Genomic DNA, 17091 nt, shown 5'->3' with positions numbered 1-17091 from the left:
AAATTACATTTTAACATAATTCCAATCGTACTTAAGAAAATACACATTTTATCTAAAAGTTCAAACACATATAAATGTGTAAATAGAAGTCAAACATACAAGGGGAAATAAAAAATATCCGCGTTTTTGAAACGGGCATGCAATGATACATGTACGTTTGTACGTTTGCATGATTTTTTTTTTTTTTTTTTTTTTGATTTTCCTGTACTATATTATTTAGTTATATAGGATTCATAGTTAAACATTTTTTACTGTATTTGTGTTAAGTCATTGTTTTATTTTTTTTTTTTTTTATATTACACAACTTGGTTGCTTTAATCGATCAATGCTGTTAAATATATAAAATCGCCGCTTGATATAAAATTTATATTTTTCCAACTTATATAGTGATGTATATATATACTCAATTTTCTTTTTTGACTGAGACATATAAAAATATGCATATAGCCATTATATAATTATTTCTTCATATCATAAAATATTTACACATAGTTATATAACACATTTATTAATTTATGTATATGTGCTTAAATAAATATATAGGTTGTTTTATTTCACTACTTTACCGTTGAATATGCAAAATACCGAAACAAATGAAAAAAAAACATCAAGGAATAGTTGGGTTAAAGAGCTTCAAGGAACTTATTCCAACTTTTTAATTTCAGGAAGTAAAAGCATATCATATTTAAGTTCAACTTTCAATGGAGATCAAAATTTAATATCTAATATCAAAACAAATGTGAAAAATAATAAAAACATAACTAATGATATTGATGATAATGTATTAGGAGATAAAAATGAAGAAAATAATATATCTGAAAAAAAAAAAATAATTTTTGAAGTATATAAAAAATATTATTTTATTGAAATGACAAAATATCATACAAGTCGAGAAAAATATACTACCAACTTTTTGAATTTTCTTGAAGGACTAAATTATAAAATGTCTGAAGCATTAAAACATGGTGAATATAATATAAATAATTTAAATATATTTTTTAAAGAATTTTTAAAAAACGATACAAGTTATTATAAAGGTACATCATTAGGAAGTAATCGAATAAATAATTTGTCCAAAAATTTTATGAACATATCAGGTAATGATTCTTTTTGTGATCAATGTCATTCAACTATAAATGTCGAAAATGATAACATTAATTATTGTAAACAAAGTAATGAAACAAATGATTCAATGAAAAGTCATGATGGTTTTACAAATATAGATAAACATCAATCAAACAGTAAAGAAAATAATAATAGTTGTGATTCGAAAAAAAAAAATTATGATTCCTCAAAAATAAGCATTGATACTGATAAAAAAATAAATGAACAAACTGAGCATGTAAAGACAAACGAGGCTAATGGTAATATAGTATCAACTACTTATGAAAGAAAAAACAAACCTAATGAAATGCTTCTTTTTTTAGATAAAGTGATAGATGTAGATGCAAATAACTACAATTATTATCATACCATTATTAATGATTGGGCTCAATTTGGATTCATAAATTATACAAAAATTATGAATAATATGAAAGCAAGTGGGAATCTAATAGACAATGAAATATGCCAAAAATTTTTAGTCACATTAAAAGATAGTTATATAAAAGAAGAAGATAATTTAATGGCAAAATTAAAAAAAAAAAAAAATGAATTTTTAAAACAAATAGATACATGTAAAATGTGTTGGAAACATTTTGAAAATAGTTATTCAAATTCAAAAAAAATAAAATGCTCATGGTTATGTCAAAGAAAATATTTAAAAAATGTAAAAATTCTAATACAAATTCAAATTAATTATATAGAAATTATATGTGAATGTATACAAATATATTTTCAACTTAATGAATGGAAAAAAAATGCAATAAAAGATATATTATGTTCTTATATATTATTATATAAAAGTTTCTTAAATATATATATAAATAATATTAATATATTATATGACTCAATATTACAAGAAAAACATATCGAAATATCACAATTTAATAATTTAAAAACAATAACAGATATAGATGAATATAGTAATGATAATGAACAAATGATAAGACAAATACATCCTTTTAAATTTGATAAAAATAAAAAAAATGATGATATTCCTAAATTTCAAAATGCCTTAAATTTAATTAATAATAATATATTTTTTTTTAGCAAAGAATATAATATAAGATCGATGCTTTGTTTATTTTGTTCAAATATTAAAGGACATCTAACTAATGCTGGAATTTTTAATAAATATATTGAAGGAATATTTGTTATTACTTGGGATAAATTTATTCATTTTTTTTCTACTCCAAATGATGTGTCACCACAATGGTCTTATCATATCGATGATATAGAGATCAAACTTATTAGAATCGATAAAAATACAGAAAATTCTAATAACGATTCTAAAGATAAACAAAGAAATCCCAATGATGAAGAAAATAATGAGGAAAAAAAAACAATACCAGAAACGACATCTGATAAAACATCCATTGATCAATTCAAAATTAGTAATAATGAGATAGATGTTCAAATTAGAGAGAAAAGAAAACTTTTGCGTATTAGTGGATGGTCCTTTACTTTTAGATGTAACACTTCACATCTAACAAATGTTTGTTATGAACTGATGAATAATCATTTAGATTCTTCTTATTATAAAGAAGATTTATCATTTTTTTCAAATTTTTTTAATATCATTTCAAATGGTGAAATACGAAATGATTTATTATTTACCAAAGAAATGGCTAATCTGTACAATAATAATAATAACAATAATAATAGTAATAATAATGACGAAATATTGACTGATAAAGCTTGTTCAGGAAATAGTAAAGAAAATATTAACAATCATAATATTTTTCAAAATTATACAAATGAACAAACTTCTTTCATAAACCCTGAACCCTCCATAAACCCTGAAAACAATAATGAAGTACATCTATATAACAAGAATATGCAAACTAGTTGGGATAAAAGAGATGATGAATCTGATTCGGATAATCAATATAATGATTCGTCTTCCAACGACGATAATAATACAAATTTAAAAAATGAAAAATCAACACATGGACAATTATTAGATGATTTTAATAAAAAGAAAAAAATGCTAATCGATAATATGAAAAAAACTGAACAAAATAGATCCGAAAATGATAATTCTAATGATCATCTAAATCATGAAAAAAAAAACGTGAGTAGCCAAATAGATGAAAAAAAAAACGTGAGTAGCCAAATAGATGAAGAAAAAAATGTGAGTAGCCAAATAGATGATGAAAAAAATGTGAGTAGCCAAGTAGATGATGAAAAAAATGTGAGTAGCCAAATAGATGATGAAAAAAATGTGAGTAGCCAAGTAGATGAAGAAAAAAATGAGGAGAAGGTTATATTTGATAACAAAAAGAGAAATAGTAAAAAAAAAGGGAAATCGCAAAAAAAATCGTAAAAAAAAAACATCCTTATGTTTATCTAAGACTATATGGATAGAAACACACATATAATTTTCCAACTTTTAAATAAATTAACTGTTTCTAGTATTCATTAATTTTAGAATCAAACTTTTTTTTGATTAAGAGTATATAATAATTAATTAAAATGCATTGAGTAATAATAATTTTCTACATTTTTTTTTTTTTGTGTTTTTACTAACCTTATACAATTTTATACAACAATCATAGTATTTATCGGGAATAAAAATATGGAATTCTTTTTTTTTTAGTTATATATTTGAACTTATTTTGAATTATCTTAATCATATATATAAATGTGTGTATTCATATGCTGCATTATTTTACTTCATATAAATTTTTGTTTGAACAAGGTATGATATGAAATTGCATAATTTATTTGTAATTTTTATTTTTGTATATTTTTACAAATTTAGAAACATATAACGATAGAAACAAGTAACATGTATTCATAATTATTAAAAAAAAAAAAAAAAAAAAAAATTGATATCTACATAAATGTAAAGAAACAAAAATAGTGATAAATCTGTGTAATGATACATCTGTGTAATGATAAATATGTGTAATGATAAATCTGAATAATATATAATGAAAAGGGATCAACATTTATTTGTTTTTATTATATCTATTTCCCTTATTGTGGCTCGAACAAATTATAAGCTAAAAAAATGAGTAAAAAAATGATGCTAAATTGTCTTAGATATTTATAATATACTGAACCTCTATAATTGCATTTGAAAGCTTAAATTTTAACTTGTCAATCAGTGGTGAAGCATTTATTAATTTATCTTTAGATCGAATTGTGTAAATTTTTAATTTGGTTCTGGACTAGAATTATGTGAACCCCTTTTAACAAAATTTAGAGGGAAATTAAATCTAATGTTGTTATCATATTTATTTATTTTTTTAATTTTATTAGTAAAACATTTTTCATTATCTAAATTATCTACAATAGATTGTTCATATATTTCTTCATTATAATTTATATCCTCATATTCATCTAAATTTTTATTTTCATTATTTTTAGAATCATTTACATCTAACAATAGGGGCTCATTCTTATTTAGTTCGTTCTCATTTAGTTCGTTCTCATTTAGTTCGTTCTTATTTAGTTCGTTCTTATTTACTTCGTTCTTATTTACTTCGTTCTTATTTAGTTCGTTCTTATTTAGTTCGTTCTTATTTAGTTCGTTCTTATTTAGTTCGTTCTTATTTAGTTCGTTCTTATTTAGTTCATTTTTGATTAGTTCATTATTTTTTAATAACATTTCAAACTCTATTAGTTTATTTTCAATATTAGCTAAATGTTGTTTTGTTTTTTTATGCGAAAGTGTATTATCTTCTTCCTCCACATCTATTTCATTTAAAGTAGTATTAGTATCTACAACATCATCTATACATTGTTTTTCCATATCTGTGTCATGGTTGTTTGATTGTAATTCTTCTTTTTGTTCATTATAATTTATTTTTTTTTCCTTCATATTTAAGTTGAAAAAAGATATATTATTGTTAACGTTTGGGTATGGTTCTTTGGTTATTTCTTCATCTTCTTTCTCAAAATAACATTTATTTTCTATACTTGAATTAATCAAAATATTTTTTTCCAAATTTTGATGAGTTATTTCACAATTATATATACCATTAAATTTAGACAATAATATATTATTTTTGAACATTTGTACTTTTTTTTTTTTTTTTTTTTTTTTTTCTTCATGATTATAAATTTTTTTATGACACGATTTATACAAAATGTTGATATTATTATTTGAATGTTTTAATTTGTTTATTTCCAAATTTTTTGATTCTAATTCTATTTTTAATTTTTCTATTACATTACATAATTCATTAATTTTATTTTTATTTTCATTAGTAATTTCGTTTATTTTAGATGATAAAATAATATTATTTTTTTGTTCTTTTTTAGTTTTACATTTTTGTGTTTTTACTTCACTCAAATTATATATATTATCTGTAACAGATTCATTAATTTCATCTAAATATATTTCTTTCTGTATATTTATTTTTCTTGTATCACTATCATTTTTCATATTTTTGTTTGTTTTAGAAATTTCATTTTCAGGTTTCTTTTTATCATCCTTATCATTGGCTGATAAATTCATGTCTTCTTTTGTCTCTTCTATATTGAGACAGTTTTCTTTATTTGCATCGCTTGTACCATTTAAACTGTTTAAACTGTTTGAATTAGCTTTATCTGTACTGTTATTCGACTTATTTGTTATATTAACAGATGTGTCGTTTAATTCTGTTTCTATTTGGATATACACATTATTAGTATTTTTTATTTTATTACAATTTTTGTTTTGTTCAATATTTTGTGTACTATTCGAATGTGGAAAAGTTAGATATTTATATGTATCATTTTGTATTTGTTTTTTTTCATATATTTGACTAATTTCATTTATGGTATCATAATTTTTACATATTTTTTTGGGCTTGCTTTTTTTTTTAATTTCTAAATTTTCAATTTTGTAACTTGGATATTTTTTTTTATTAATTATGTCTTCTGCATCTTTTTCTGAACCCTTTGATCTATGATATATAACTCTTGCTTTTATTTCTTTTGGATTAACAATATTTTTTGTATATTTTATTGAATATGAATTTTGAATAAAAACATATAATTGTCTAATCATGTCTTCTAGATATTTTATTTTTTCATTAGATGTTATGATTTCATTTATTGGTAAATTGTCTATAAATAATTTAGGACAATAAATTTTATAATTCATAAAAATTTTGGGTTTAAGTATATTTATTTCCTGTTTGTTAATTGGTATAATTTGAGAATGCATAAAATGTTTATGATTCACACTTTCCTTTTTTTCATTTGAAACTAAAATAAACATTCCACCATCCATTCCAAATTTTACCAAATTTTTTATACATATATATGAATAACCTATTTCTTTATAATTATTTAAATAAACAAATTTTATTAAATCTTCATCTTTTATACTATTCATTTTATTTCGTATTTTATTAATTATTTGTTCATTATTTGTTTTATTTATTTTTTGTATAATAACATTAAATGTTTGAGGATATTCATTTATATATATATTTTTTAATATTTTATTTCCCATTTCTATTATTATTTGAGTTGCATAATTCATTAATATTGGTTTATATATTTTAAAATCTATTGATATATTATCTGATATATTTCCTTTTGCAAATTGAATATTTTTATCATTACTATTAAAGCTATAATCATGAATACAAAGTTGTGTGTCTTTTATTTTTTTGACAATATCATCAGAAATCTCTCTATTTATAATTTTATTAGAATTCATATGTTTAGAATAATATTTATTTTTTGTCTTAATACTTTTTTGTATTTCATTTAATTCTATTTTTTCAATTAAATTGTATATTTCTTTTTTTTTTGATATATCATTTTTTTCGATCTTGTCTTTTTCTTTTTTTTTTGACATATCATCATAATTTATTTCATAATTTTGTGAAACAGAAATATCGAATAGTAAATTATTAGAACTCTCCTTTTTATTATTATAATATTCATTTTCAAAGTCTTGATTAATTTTATTATTTTTTTTTAAGTTTTTTTTTCTTTCGCCTCCTTGTTCTAAATTATAATTTTCTATCTCGACCATGTTTTCAATTTTAGGAAATAACATTTTTTCTCTTTTAAAATATTTATGTTTTTTATTATATATATAATTAGAATTTATTAAATGATCTAAATAATTATTTTTTTTATCCTTTAAATGTAAACATCTAATGTTTTTAAATTTATTTGTATTATTATTATTATTAAGAAATATAGATTTGTTTTTTAATTCATCCAAATTATTTATATCAAATTCGGAATTAATATTTTCAATCCATTTCTTTTGAATTACTTTTCCTTTCAAAATCTTGCAATTAACTAAATTAGATTTCCAACGCTTTTTGAAATAATCCTTTTCAATATTATCATCACAATATGCACTACTGGTTCTTGTTATATTTTCTTTTTTCAATCTGAGATTATTTTTTATTACATTTTTGGGTTTTAAAATATTTTTTTCTGTTTTTATATTTTTGTTTTTTTCTTCTAATTCATCTCCCCCTCTACAGTCTTTAATATTGGAATTTGTCTTGTCCCCACTTGGCTTGTCCACATTTAGCTTGTCCACACTTGGCTTGTCCCCACTTGGCTTGTCCACACTTGGCTTGTCCACACTTGGCTTGTCCACACTTGGCTTGCCTATTAACAAATCAGTGTGAATTTTATTTTCTATGTTTAACAATTTATTATTTTTCCCTTTCTTATTCATATATAAACTATTATACGGATTATTTTTTAGTACATTATTATGTATATCCGTATATTTATCAATTTGTAAATTATATACATTTTTTGTATTCGTTTTATTTTGGGCATTTTCATAAGTGTTCACAACTTGTTGTATTTCCTCGTTTTTTTCTACTGATCTTAAAATATTAATAGATTTATTTTCATTTTTCATTTCTTTACACAATAAATAAATATCTTTTTCCTTATTATAAACACTTGTATCATACCAAGAGTTATTTGAAACACGTTTGAAATGCGCACCACTTTTATTTTTTATTACATCCGATTTGGGCTTATCATAATGTTTAGATTTAAATTCATATTTTCTAAAAATGTTTTTTCTAAAGAATGCGTTTATATATATATCATCATCATCTTTATTTTCGAATTGAAATAATTTATGCATACTATTCATTCTGTTAATTGATAGATAAATGAAAACAAAGGAACCTAAATGAGAGGAATAAAAATCAGGATACAAGCAAAAAGACAAAAAAAAAAATAGCAGAAATAAAAAAATATCTGTCTATTTTTCTACTCAATTTAAAAAATATATAAAATAAGAACGAAAAAAAAACAAAAATATATGCATTTAATTGTTTTAAATTTTATAAATAATTCATAAAATTATGAAAATTTTATTACCACGGAAAATATATGACTTACAATTTCGTTAGCATTATTTTTATATACATTCAAAAAAAATTTACAACTTTAAAAATAAATAATTACTAAAAAAAATATAATATAAATATACAAACAATAAATATAAATTTATGTATATAAACATATCTGCAATTTTCTTTCCATAGAATAAAAGATTAAAACAAAAAAAGACAAAAGCAACAATCTTACCAAAAATAAATCGTATCACAACAATGGGCTTACTCGAAAAATATTAAAATTATTTACAAACGTGTATGCACATTTTTAGCCCCATAAAATATGCACTATTCTATTTGAGAATATACATTACAAAAAAAACTATAATAAAAAATATATGAACAATAATATGCATATATATATATATAAATGAGCATACACATTCAAATATGTATAATGATGTTTTTTCTTCATTTCAACGAAAATATATCGATTATATTTCGTGCATAATTTTAATTTATATGTGTGTATATTTTTTATATTTTTTTTTATCTTTGTTCCAAAAAATATAGCTAAATTTAATATTTAAGATGATAATGCATGTATGCTGATAAAAATGTGTTTATAAAAATATCTGTTAATTTTAACATATTTTATAATTTTTTTGATAATAGCAAGTTGGCTTTATAGAAGCATAATAAAAAAATTATGACCAAGCAAATGAAATGCATTATGCTTGTTTAAAAAAAAATCAATTAAAAAAAATATAAAATTATATTATTTATTTCATCAAAATAAAGGAATGTGTATTTTAATTATTAGTATAAATTTTTTATAGACAAAAAAATGTACAAATATAAACGGAGTGTATATCTGAAAAAGGAAAAAGAAATTAAAGAGTCACAAATTTTTAGGATAATTATTTTTTTTTTTTTTTTTTTTTATTATTATCACTTTTATCTTTTTCTGTTACTGTTTTTTGTTCATTAGATAGTTCATTATTACGTGAACCATAAATTTTCATACTAGTCAAAAATAAATCCCTTAATCCACATTCAGAACAAATATTAGATAATGTGCTCATAGATTTTTGATCTAGTTCATTCATATTTTTAGGAAGAACTCGCATATCATCTAAGTGTTCATATTCATTTAATACAATATCTTCCATTCCTCTACAATCAAAATGTTTCCATCTTAATTTATTTAAACTATTAACATAAAAGTCTACTTCTTCTTTAGGACCTTCACAAATAATAATTCCTGGATAACCTATTTTTGAATATCCTCCAATTTTTAATTCTCTAGCCCATTTAATTATACATGCTCTTTTTACTTGACTTAAAATATGATGAGAATAACATAAGCGTCTAGCTAATATTCTTTTTCCAAAACTCATTTTATTATAATATAAAAATGAATTATTTTGGCTATTTGTTATGTCTGAATTTGAATTTTGTGTGTCTATATTATTATTATTTAAATAGTCTTCATTTATTTTATCGTCGTCAGAAGATGAATAAGCAAAGGAATTATTATTATTTTCTGGTAAAGTATTTTTATTATTTTTTAATTTTTCAACTAACTCATTTATTTTATATATAACATTCAATATTATACATTCTTGTTGTAAATAATTTTGTATATCTTTGTATATTTCTTGATTAATATAATTATTCATATCAGCAGTAAAATTTTTAACATTTATATTTATTATAATAAAAGATTTTAGTGGATAATCTTTAGGTAATTCAATTGTTATATTTATAATATTATTGCAATGATCATTTTCATCATTTAATTCCATACATATTATTGTATCACGTTCTTTATTTTGTTCATTTTTTATAATTAATTCTCTGTCTCCTACATATATTAATTTTAATGCTTCAAGTTCTTGTTTTTGTAACTCTTCACATTTAAGTAATATTTCTTTATCTATACCCTTAGTATTAAGTTCAGAACAATTAGTCTTGTTTTCATTATTTTTTATCAAATTTGTATTTAATTTCTCAATGTTGCTATTTTCCTTTGGTTCCTTTGGCTTGTTATTATTATATTTTTTTTCTTCTTTAAATTTTATACATTTTTTTTTATTATTATCGCGAAACATAGTATTTTTAAGGGTAACATATGAGATGAAGGAAAAAAAACACAATATTAATAAATGAATAAATGAATAAACGAATAAACAAATAAATAAAACGTGATATAACGACTTATATCCGTATTAATGATAATCATACGATATGAATAAAAAAATATTTAAATCGCCAAAATTGCATGAACAGTCATAATTTTTTATCAATTATTATTATTTTTTTTTTTTTTAATTAAAAAATTATAGCTTAATAAAAATATTGCAAGAATATTATTACCTATTTGAATTGGCTATTATTTTATGTTAATGTAAAAACAATACACGTATAAAATATATAAATGGAAACTAGCCAAAATAATATATAGATATTAATAAATTGATTTTAATCAAATTATTAAAATAAAGAATAAGAGATAATACAATTATGTAATTATCAGGGGTATATTATTAGAATAATTATAGTTGCTATTCTGATGTTGCCTCTTTAAGTTTTTATTTCTCTAATTGGTATTAATAATATCATGTGTGTGTGAATATATTATATAATATACATTTTATTTCCATTTTAATATAAAATTAAAGAGATATATTTATAATATCCTGATAAATTTATATTAAAGATATTTTTCTCATGCAACATTTTTTTTAATTGATATTGGCATGTTTAGATTAACCAAAATTTTAAAACAAAGTATAATGTAATACAATAAAATAATTTAAAAATAAAAAAAAAAAAATAAAAAAATATAAATTTAGAATAAATATTAAAACGAAAAATGCTGATCATGCATATGTACATGTGTATATATAAATTGTAAAACGCAATATAAGTGAACAAAAAAAAAATCGTGACTTAGTTTTTTGGGGGGCGTGGGGTTATAGGGAGTGACATATTCTGGCAAAATTATAAAAATTAAACGAAATGAAAAAATGTGGAACAAAAACAAAAATATACATACTAAAAATAAGTCCAATAATAACATAAGATATTATAGATCAAATTTATATATGCACATATAACATTATATAGTTTTTACTTGGAGACAACGATAACGTATCTTAGCAATAGGCTCGTTTTCGGCAATAGCAAAATAAGCTAGCCTATAAATTATATTTTAAGAATGTGGTAATATAAGTATATTTGTAAATGAATATGTACATATCTATCATACATTTTTCTATACATTTTTCTATACATTTTTCTATACATTTTTCTACACATTTTTTCTTGGAATTTTAAAATACCTTGAATAATGACCAACATGAGATGCTAATGTATCCCTGTGAATGTTTGTTAACCATTCCCTAAAATTTACAAAAAAAATATAAAGAGATTGAAATATATGAAAACGTATGTGGGCACACTTGCTATTTATTTCGAACGAAAAGAATAAAATTTCATAAGTATGTATAATTTTTCGTTAAGTATATATATATACATATATATATATATATATATATATATATATATATATATATATATATTATGCATACCATCTAGTTGTGTCTGCGTGTCCAGATCCTTGATATTTGCTTTGCAAATGTTCCAATTGGGCATGAATATTAAATCTATCAAATGTAGACATTTTTTCCGTCTTTTTACAAAAAAATTATAGTCCCTTTTTACAAAAAAATTATATTCCCTTTTTACAAAAAAATTATATTCCCTTTTTACAAAAAATTATATTCTCTTTTTACAAAAAAATATATTCCCTTTTTGTAAAATTTGTATTGTCTGGTAATATTTCTGATATATGATGAACTAAGGTAGCTTATAATACATATATGTATATAATGAAAAATATTTGGTAACTTATTTTTATTAGGTTTTAATTAATTTATGTTAATTTATCGATGTTTAAACATTATTAAAAAACAATTGCAGTTTTTTTAATTATAACTAAATAACTATATTTTGGTTATTCGAAAATTGAATTTTCTTCGTAAAATTCTCTATATATTTATGCTACTTCCACATGATATATATTTATATAATTAGCAGTTCATATTGAAATTTGGATAATAGTATGACTTTTTTTTTTTATTTTTTCTTATTTTTTCTTAAAGAAATTTAAATGAAAAAAAAACAAATATATAATTATAGAGAAATATATATTTTTTACGATATTTAATTGAAAAATAATATATCATAATTTGTTGGATTATTTTACTATTACGCATATAGTAAAATGTGATAAAAAAAAAAAAAAAAATTAAAAATACAGATAAAATACTATACTAAAATATAGTAAGATTATTTAAATGTATATATATATATATATATACACTTATAATCTTTTAAAAAATATCTTATAAACATATATATTTTTTATTTTATAAAACTTAATCTCAAAAAAATGTAAATTAAAAAAAAATTCAAGCATACATGAATTAAATAAAATTTTTATTATGCAATAATATAACAACCAAAAAATGGCCTTATTTGATACGAATATGTATCATAATTTTTGTGGTATATTTATAAGATACAAAGTTGTATATATTATTTTTCAATTTTGTAATTATATGTATTACTAATTCTCTCATTACATATTTTCAACGTATATATATTATTAGTTATCATTTTATATTCTATCAAAACAAATGTCAATAAATACTGTCTCATATTTCAAAATAAACGATATTAATACAATTTATTAATTTTATTATGATATCAAAAATAGTATGATGTACCTCTTAAAACTTATTTTTTGAACTTATCAAATAGTCGACATATTATATCTCTCATAAAATTCGCTTATAACTAAAATTACCCGAGGTTTATTTCTCACATTATATTAATAGCTATAATTGTGATATTCGTTAAAATGCGTTTATATTTAATATGGTCAATTACTTTATACACATTTTAAAAGAGTTATATACATACACATTCTATACAGTGTTAAAGGCTGTATGTAGTTACAAATTAATGCTTTATTATGTCTTAATTTTTCTTTTTTTAATATTTAAGGTATTTTCCATATGTTTGCACAAACCCTTTTAAAAAACATGTAGTTTAACAACTAATGTTACATAATAACACTAATAAAATAAATAAAACTTATTTGTGTATAATTACATGAGAGTGATATATATGACTAAATGAAGAGAATAACATTTCATATAAGACAATATATTTTCCTTTTTTTATTAATTTTTACATATTTCATAATTCTTATAAAATTTAAGATATTATACTTAAAATTATGTTATTATGTTCGTCTGTTTATTAATACTCAAAAAAATTAATATTCCCTCCCACCAATATTATATACATCCATCCATACATCCATACATATCAATGTGAATAATATTTTTGCTTAACAATTTTTAAGGATATAAAATTGTGTGAAAGATTATTATATTATCAGCATATATACAATATAGCATTATCAAATATAATAAATACCATATATTTTAAAATGTGCCAAAATATCGAAAAAAAAAAAATACATAATTAATTATAATATTAAATTTAGTAATTCATGGTATGATTAATGCTTTATTTTTTTTATAATTTTATTAAATTTGCACATTAATAATATAATTTTTTTTTTATATTTTTTATCGCAACTCATACATGTTATCCAAAAGGATAAATTTAAACGTCATAAAAATGTACTATTGTGATATACACGTTTTTTAAACGTCATAAAAATGTATTATTGTGCTATACATGCTTTATTACATGCTTATAATACCCATGTTGGCAAAGCCTTAGAGATATAGGGTGGTCAACTTATAATGAAATAGCCCTTTTAACAATTATAATATAAATTTATGTTTTTATAAAATATTGTAAAAGAAAAGCATAAAATTTAATTTATAAAATAAAAGGAAATTATTCCAAATTAATGTTATTATATACAGTATTTTAAATAAAGAAAAAAAAATCGCAATTAAGGTAAACTTTTTTTGTTCTAAAAATTATGCATAATTATTTTTTATTTACAATGTTACAAAAATAAAATTCTCTATAATATTAAATTCTATTAAAATTATTTTGTTATACATAATGTTTAAACAGTACACTTATTTATATAAATATCAAATAACGGATGTATAATAAAATTATATATTTGATATATATTATCATATTAAAATAAAAAAAAAAAAAAAAAAAAAAAAAAAACATAAAATATATATAAAATTTGTTATTATATTATCGTGCTTATTTTATAAACGTGTATATTTTTAAAAATAAAAAAATAATTTTTTTTATTCATATTAAATAAAATAAATTAATGTATACATATATATTATTATAAAATAAGTCGTTTTTTATTTTTCACATTTTATTTTTAAATCAATTAATTATATAATATATATATATATATATATTTTTTATTTTTTTATTTTTTGTATGATAATAATGAATGGTTTTTATTTATCTCATCCATTCTGTTCATACTGCTTATGAGTTATTTCCCCTTTAATTTTAATAATTAAAGAAGTGAGAAAAAAAAAAAAAAAAATAAACAATTTACAAGAATATAAAAAAAAATTGTAAAAAAAAAAAATTAATATAACAAAAAAAAAAAAAAAAAAAAAACTTTCCTTTGGCCTTATTGATGTTGACATATAATAATGAAATGAAAACTATATTATTAATATATAAATAAAATGGGGATATAAAAAAAGAAAGGAAAACATAAGAACAATATATATATTATATATATATTAGCTAAAATAATAAATATATTTTATTGATTTTAGTACTTTAAGGATTTATTTTATAATAAAATAAATCCCCTTTCTTATCATAGAATCCCATTATAAGAAAAAAAAAAAAAAAGTACAAAAATAAGCTAAGCAAAAAAAGTACAAAAATAGTACAAAAATAAGCTAAGCAAAAATAGTACAAAAATTAGCTAAAAAAAAATGTTCTCTTAAATTTCAAGTTTTATAATCTGAATTTTAAAATTCCCAAGAGAGCATGGAATAAAACTACATTATATAATATGTGTATATTTATATACATAATATATTATATATATATATATGTACATATATCTTAAATACATACACACACATATATACATATTAATATATATTATAAATGTGTGAATGCATTTTGTTATTAAAACAATAGAACCAGTAATTATATTTTAATTCATATTTGCGTGTTTAAAATTATATACATTTTAAGTATATATATAAACACACTACATATATATCTATGTGATACGCAATTATACAGATATATAAAATATCATAATAACCAGCCTCACTCTTTTTTTTTTCCTCTATTAATAATATATCTTCAATTTATTAAAAAAAATATTATAATTTTTGAGAAACGATAAAATAGGACATATTTTTTTATACATTATAGAATGTAAATAATATGTCTTATTTGTTCTCACTAAATTAACAAATTTTTTAAGGAACAAAAATAAAAAATTATGTAACCATATATACTGTATAATAAAATAAATATTGTAAAATATCTTTATACAAATTTGAAGAGGTAAAAAAAAGTCTTATCAAGAATGTAAGGCGATGAATTATTATATATATATATATATTGTTATATTGTTATATTTCTGCTTATTTATTCATATTTTATGTACATGCATACAGGTATTCATTTGTGTATATATAATACAAAAAAATTGTTAGAAAAATATTTATAGTGCAAAAAAAAAAAAAAAAAGAGAAAGCGTAAGTTATATATTCGTTATTTTTAACTCGACACCTTTGTTATATTTTTGTTTTTTTATTTTTAGATTTGTTCTAAACACACAAATATATTTCATAAAAATTATATATTTGTATAATATTATAGAATGCTTTTTTTTCTTTTTTTTTTTGGATATAAATAATTTGTGGTATGTCCTGTATTTTTTTATGTATATATTCCTATTATTTTGTATTTTCATTTTTTATGTTAATATAATTTAATACGGAGAAAAAAACTAGCCATTTTGTGCATATAATTTTTTTTTTTTTTTTTTTTTTTTTATTTGTATTCATGACGCATGTGTAATGGCCTTATATTTATATGCATTTCATTTTGATATAATACAATTTATTAAATTTATAATAAATGTTCTAGGTATTGTATGCAGAGACGTATATTAAGGATTCTATTTTTATTTGGAGTAAGAAAATATGTTTGTATAATTATTTGACAAAAAAAAAAAAAAATACAAGTTACATATTTTTTAATTAAGTTTATTTCTATATCTACATAAAGGAAATGGACAATAAATATGCTACTATTTTTTATTTGCTTTTTAATGCATAATCAATTTTGAAATAGGAGTAAAGGGTGTATACAAATAAAAATTAATAATATCGAAAAAAATATACAATATAATAATTATAAAATTATATTTATTGTTTTTTCGAACATATTTAAAAAATCAAAAAAAAAAAATATACACACATGTGTGAAATTAGAAAATGTGCAACCTTTGCCTCCTATATATTATACAAAATACATAAATAATAATATCTATGTATATGTGCATATTGTTTACAATACATATATATATGCATACATATGTTTATTCATTCCTTATTATGCATGTAACGATATATATGGTCTTATAACACCTACATAGATATTTATAGAGTCAAATAAATTGTAGAAAATAATTTATATTATA

The 17091-nt window shown here is 20.0% G+C and overlaps 4 protein-coding genes across 4 annotated transcripts; 1 reads left to right on the top strand and 3 right to left on the bottom strand.

The window, feature by feature from the left end:
- Positions 1–574: 574 nt before the first annotated feature.
- On the top strand, positions 575–3427 carry PY17X_1133900 (conserved Plasmodium protein, unknown function; the record flags this gene model as incomplete). The annotated part of the gene is made up of 1 exon (XM_022956568.1): positions 575–3427. One exon carries the CDS (start codon positions 575–577, stop codon positions 3425–3427), a length of 2853 nt encoding a protein of 950 aa, XP_022812452.1.
- An 834-nt stretch (positions 3428–4261) lies between these two features.
- PY17X_1133800 (conserved Plasmodium protein, unknown function) lies at positions 4262–8185 on the bottom strand (the record flags this gene model as incomplete). Its single annotated transcript, XM_022956567.2, has 1 exon — positions 4262–8185. One exon carries the CDS (start codon positions 8183–8185, stop codon positions 4262–4264), a length of 3924 nt encoding a protein of 1307 aa, XP_022812451.2.
- A 1107-nt stretch (positions 8186–9292) lies between these two features.
- PY17X_1133700 (RWD domain-containing protein, putative) lies at positions 9293–10486 on the bottom strand (the record flags this gene model as incomplete). The annotated part of the gene is made up of 1 exon (XM_022956566.1): positions 9293–10486. The coding sequence occupies one exon, from the start codon at positions 10484–10486 to the stop codon at positions 9293–9295; it is 1194 nt and encodes a 397-aa protein (XP_022812450.1).
- An 841-nt stretch (positions 10487–11327) lies between these two features.
- PY17X_1133600 (splicing factor 3B subunit 5, putative) lies at positions 11328–12060 on the bottom strand (the record flags this gene model as incomplete). Its single annotated transcript, XM_022956565.1, has 4 exons — positions 11328–11369; positions 11512–11575; positions 11720–11779; positions 11969–12060. 4 exons carry the CDS (start codon positions 12058–12060, stop codon positions 11328–11330), a joined length of 258 nt encoding a protein of 85 aa, XP_022812449.1.
- Between the last annotated feature and the right edge of the window lie 5031 nt (positions 12061–17091).

Source organism: Plasmodium yoelii (assembly GCF_900002385.2).
Source record: "Plasmodium yoelii strain 17X genome assembly, chromosome: 11".
NCBI lineage: Eukaryota > Apicomplexa > Aconoidasida > Haemosporida > Plasmodiidae > Plasmodium > Plasmodium yoelii.
The sequence above is the reverse complement of the archived record's forward strand: the minus strand, read 5'-3'. Positions and strand labels throughout refer to the sequence as shown.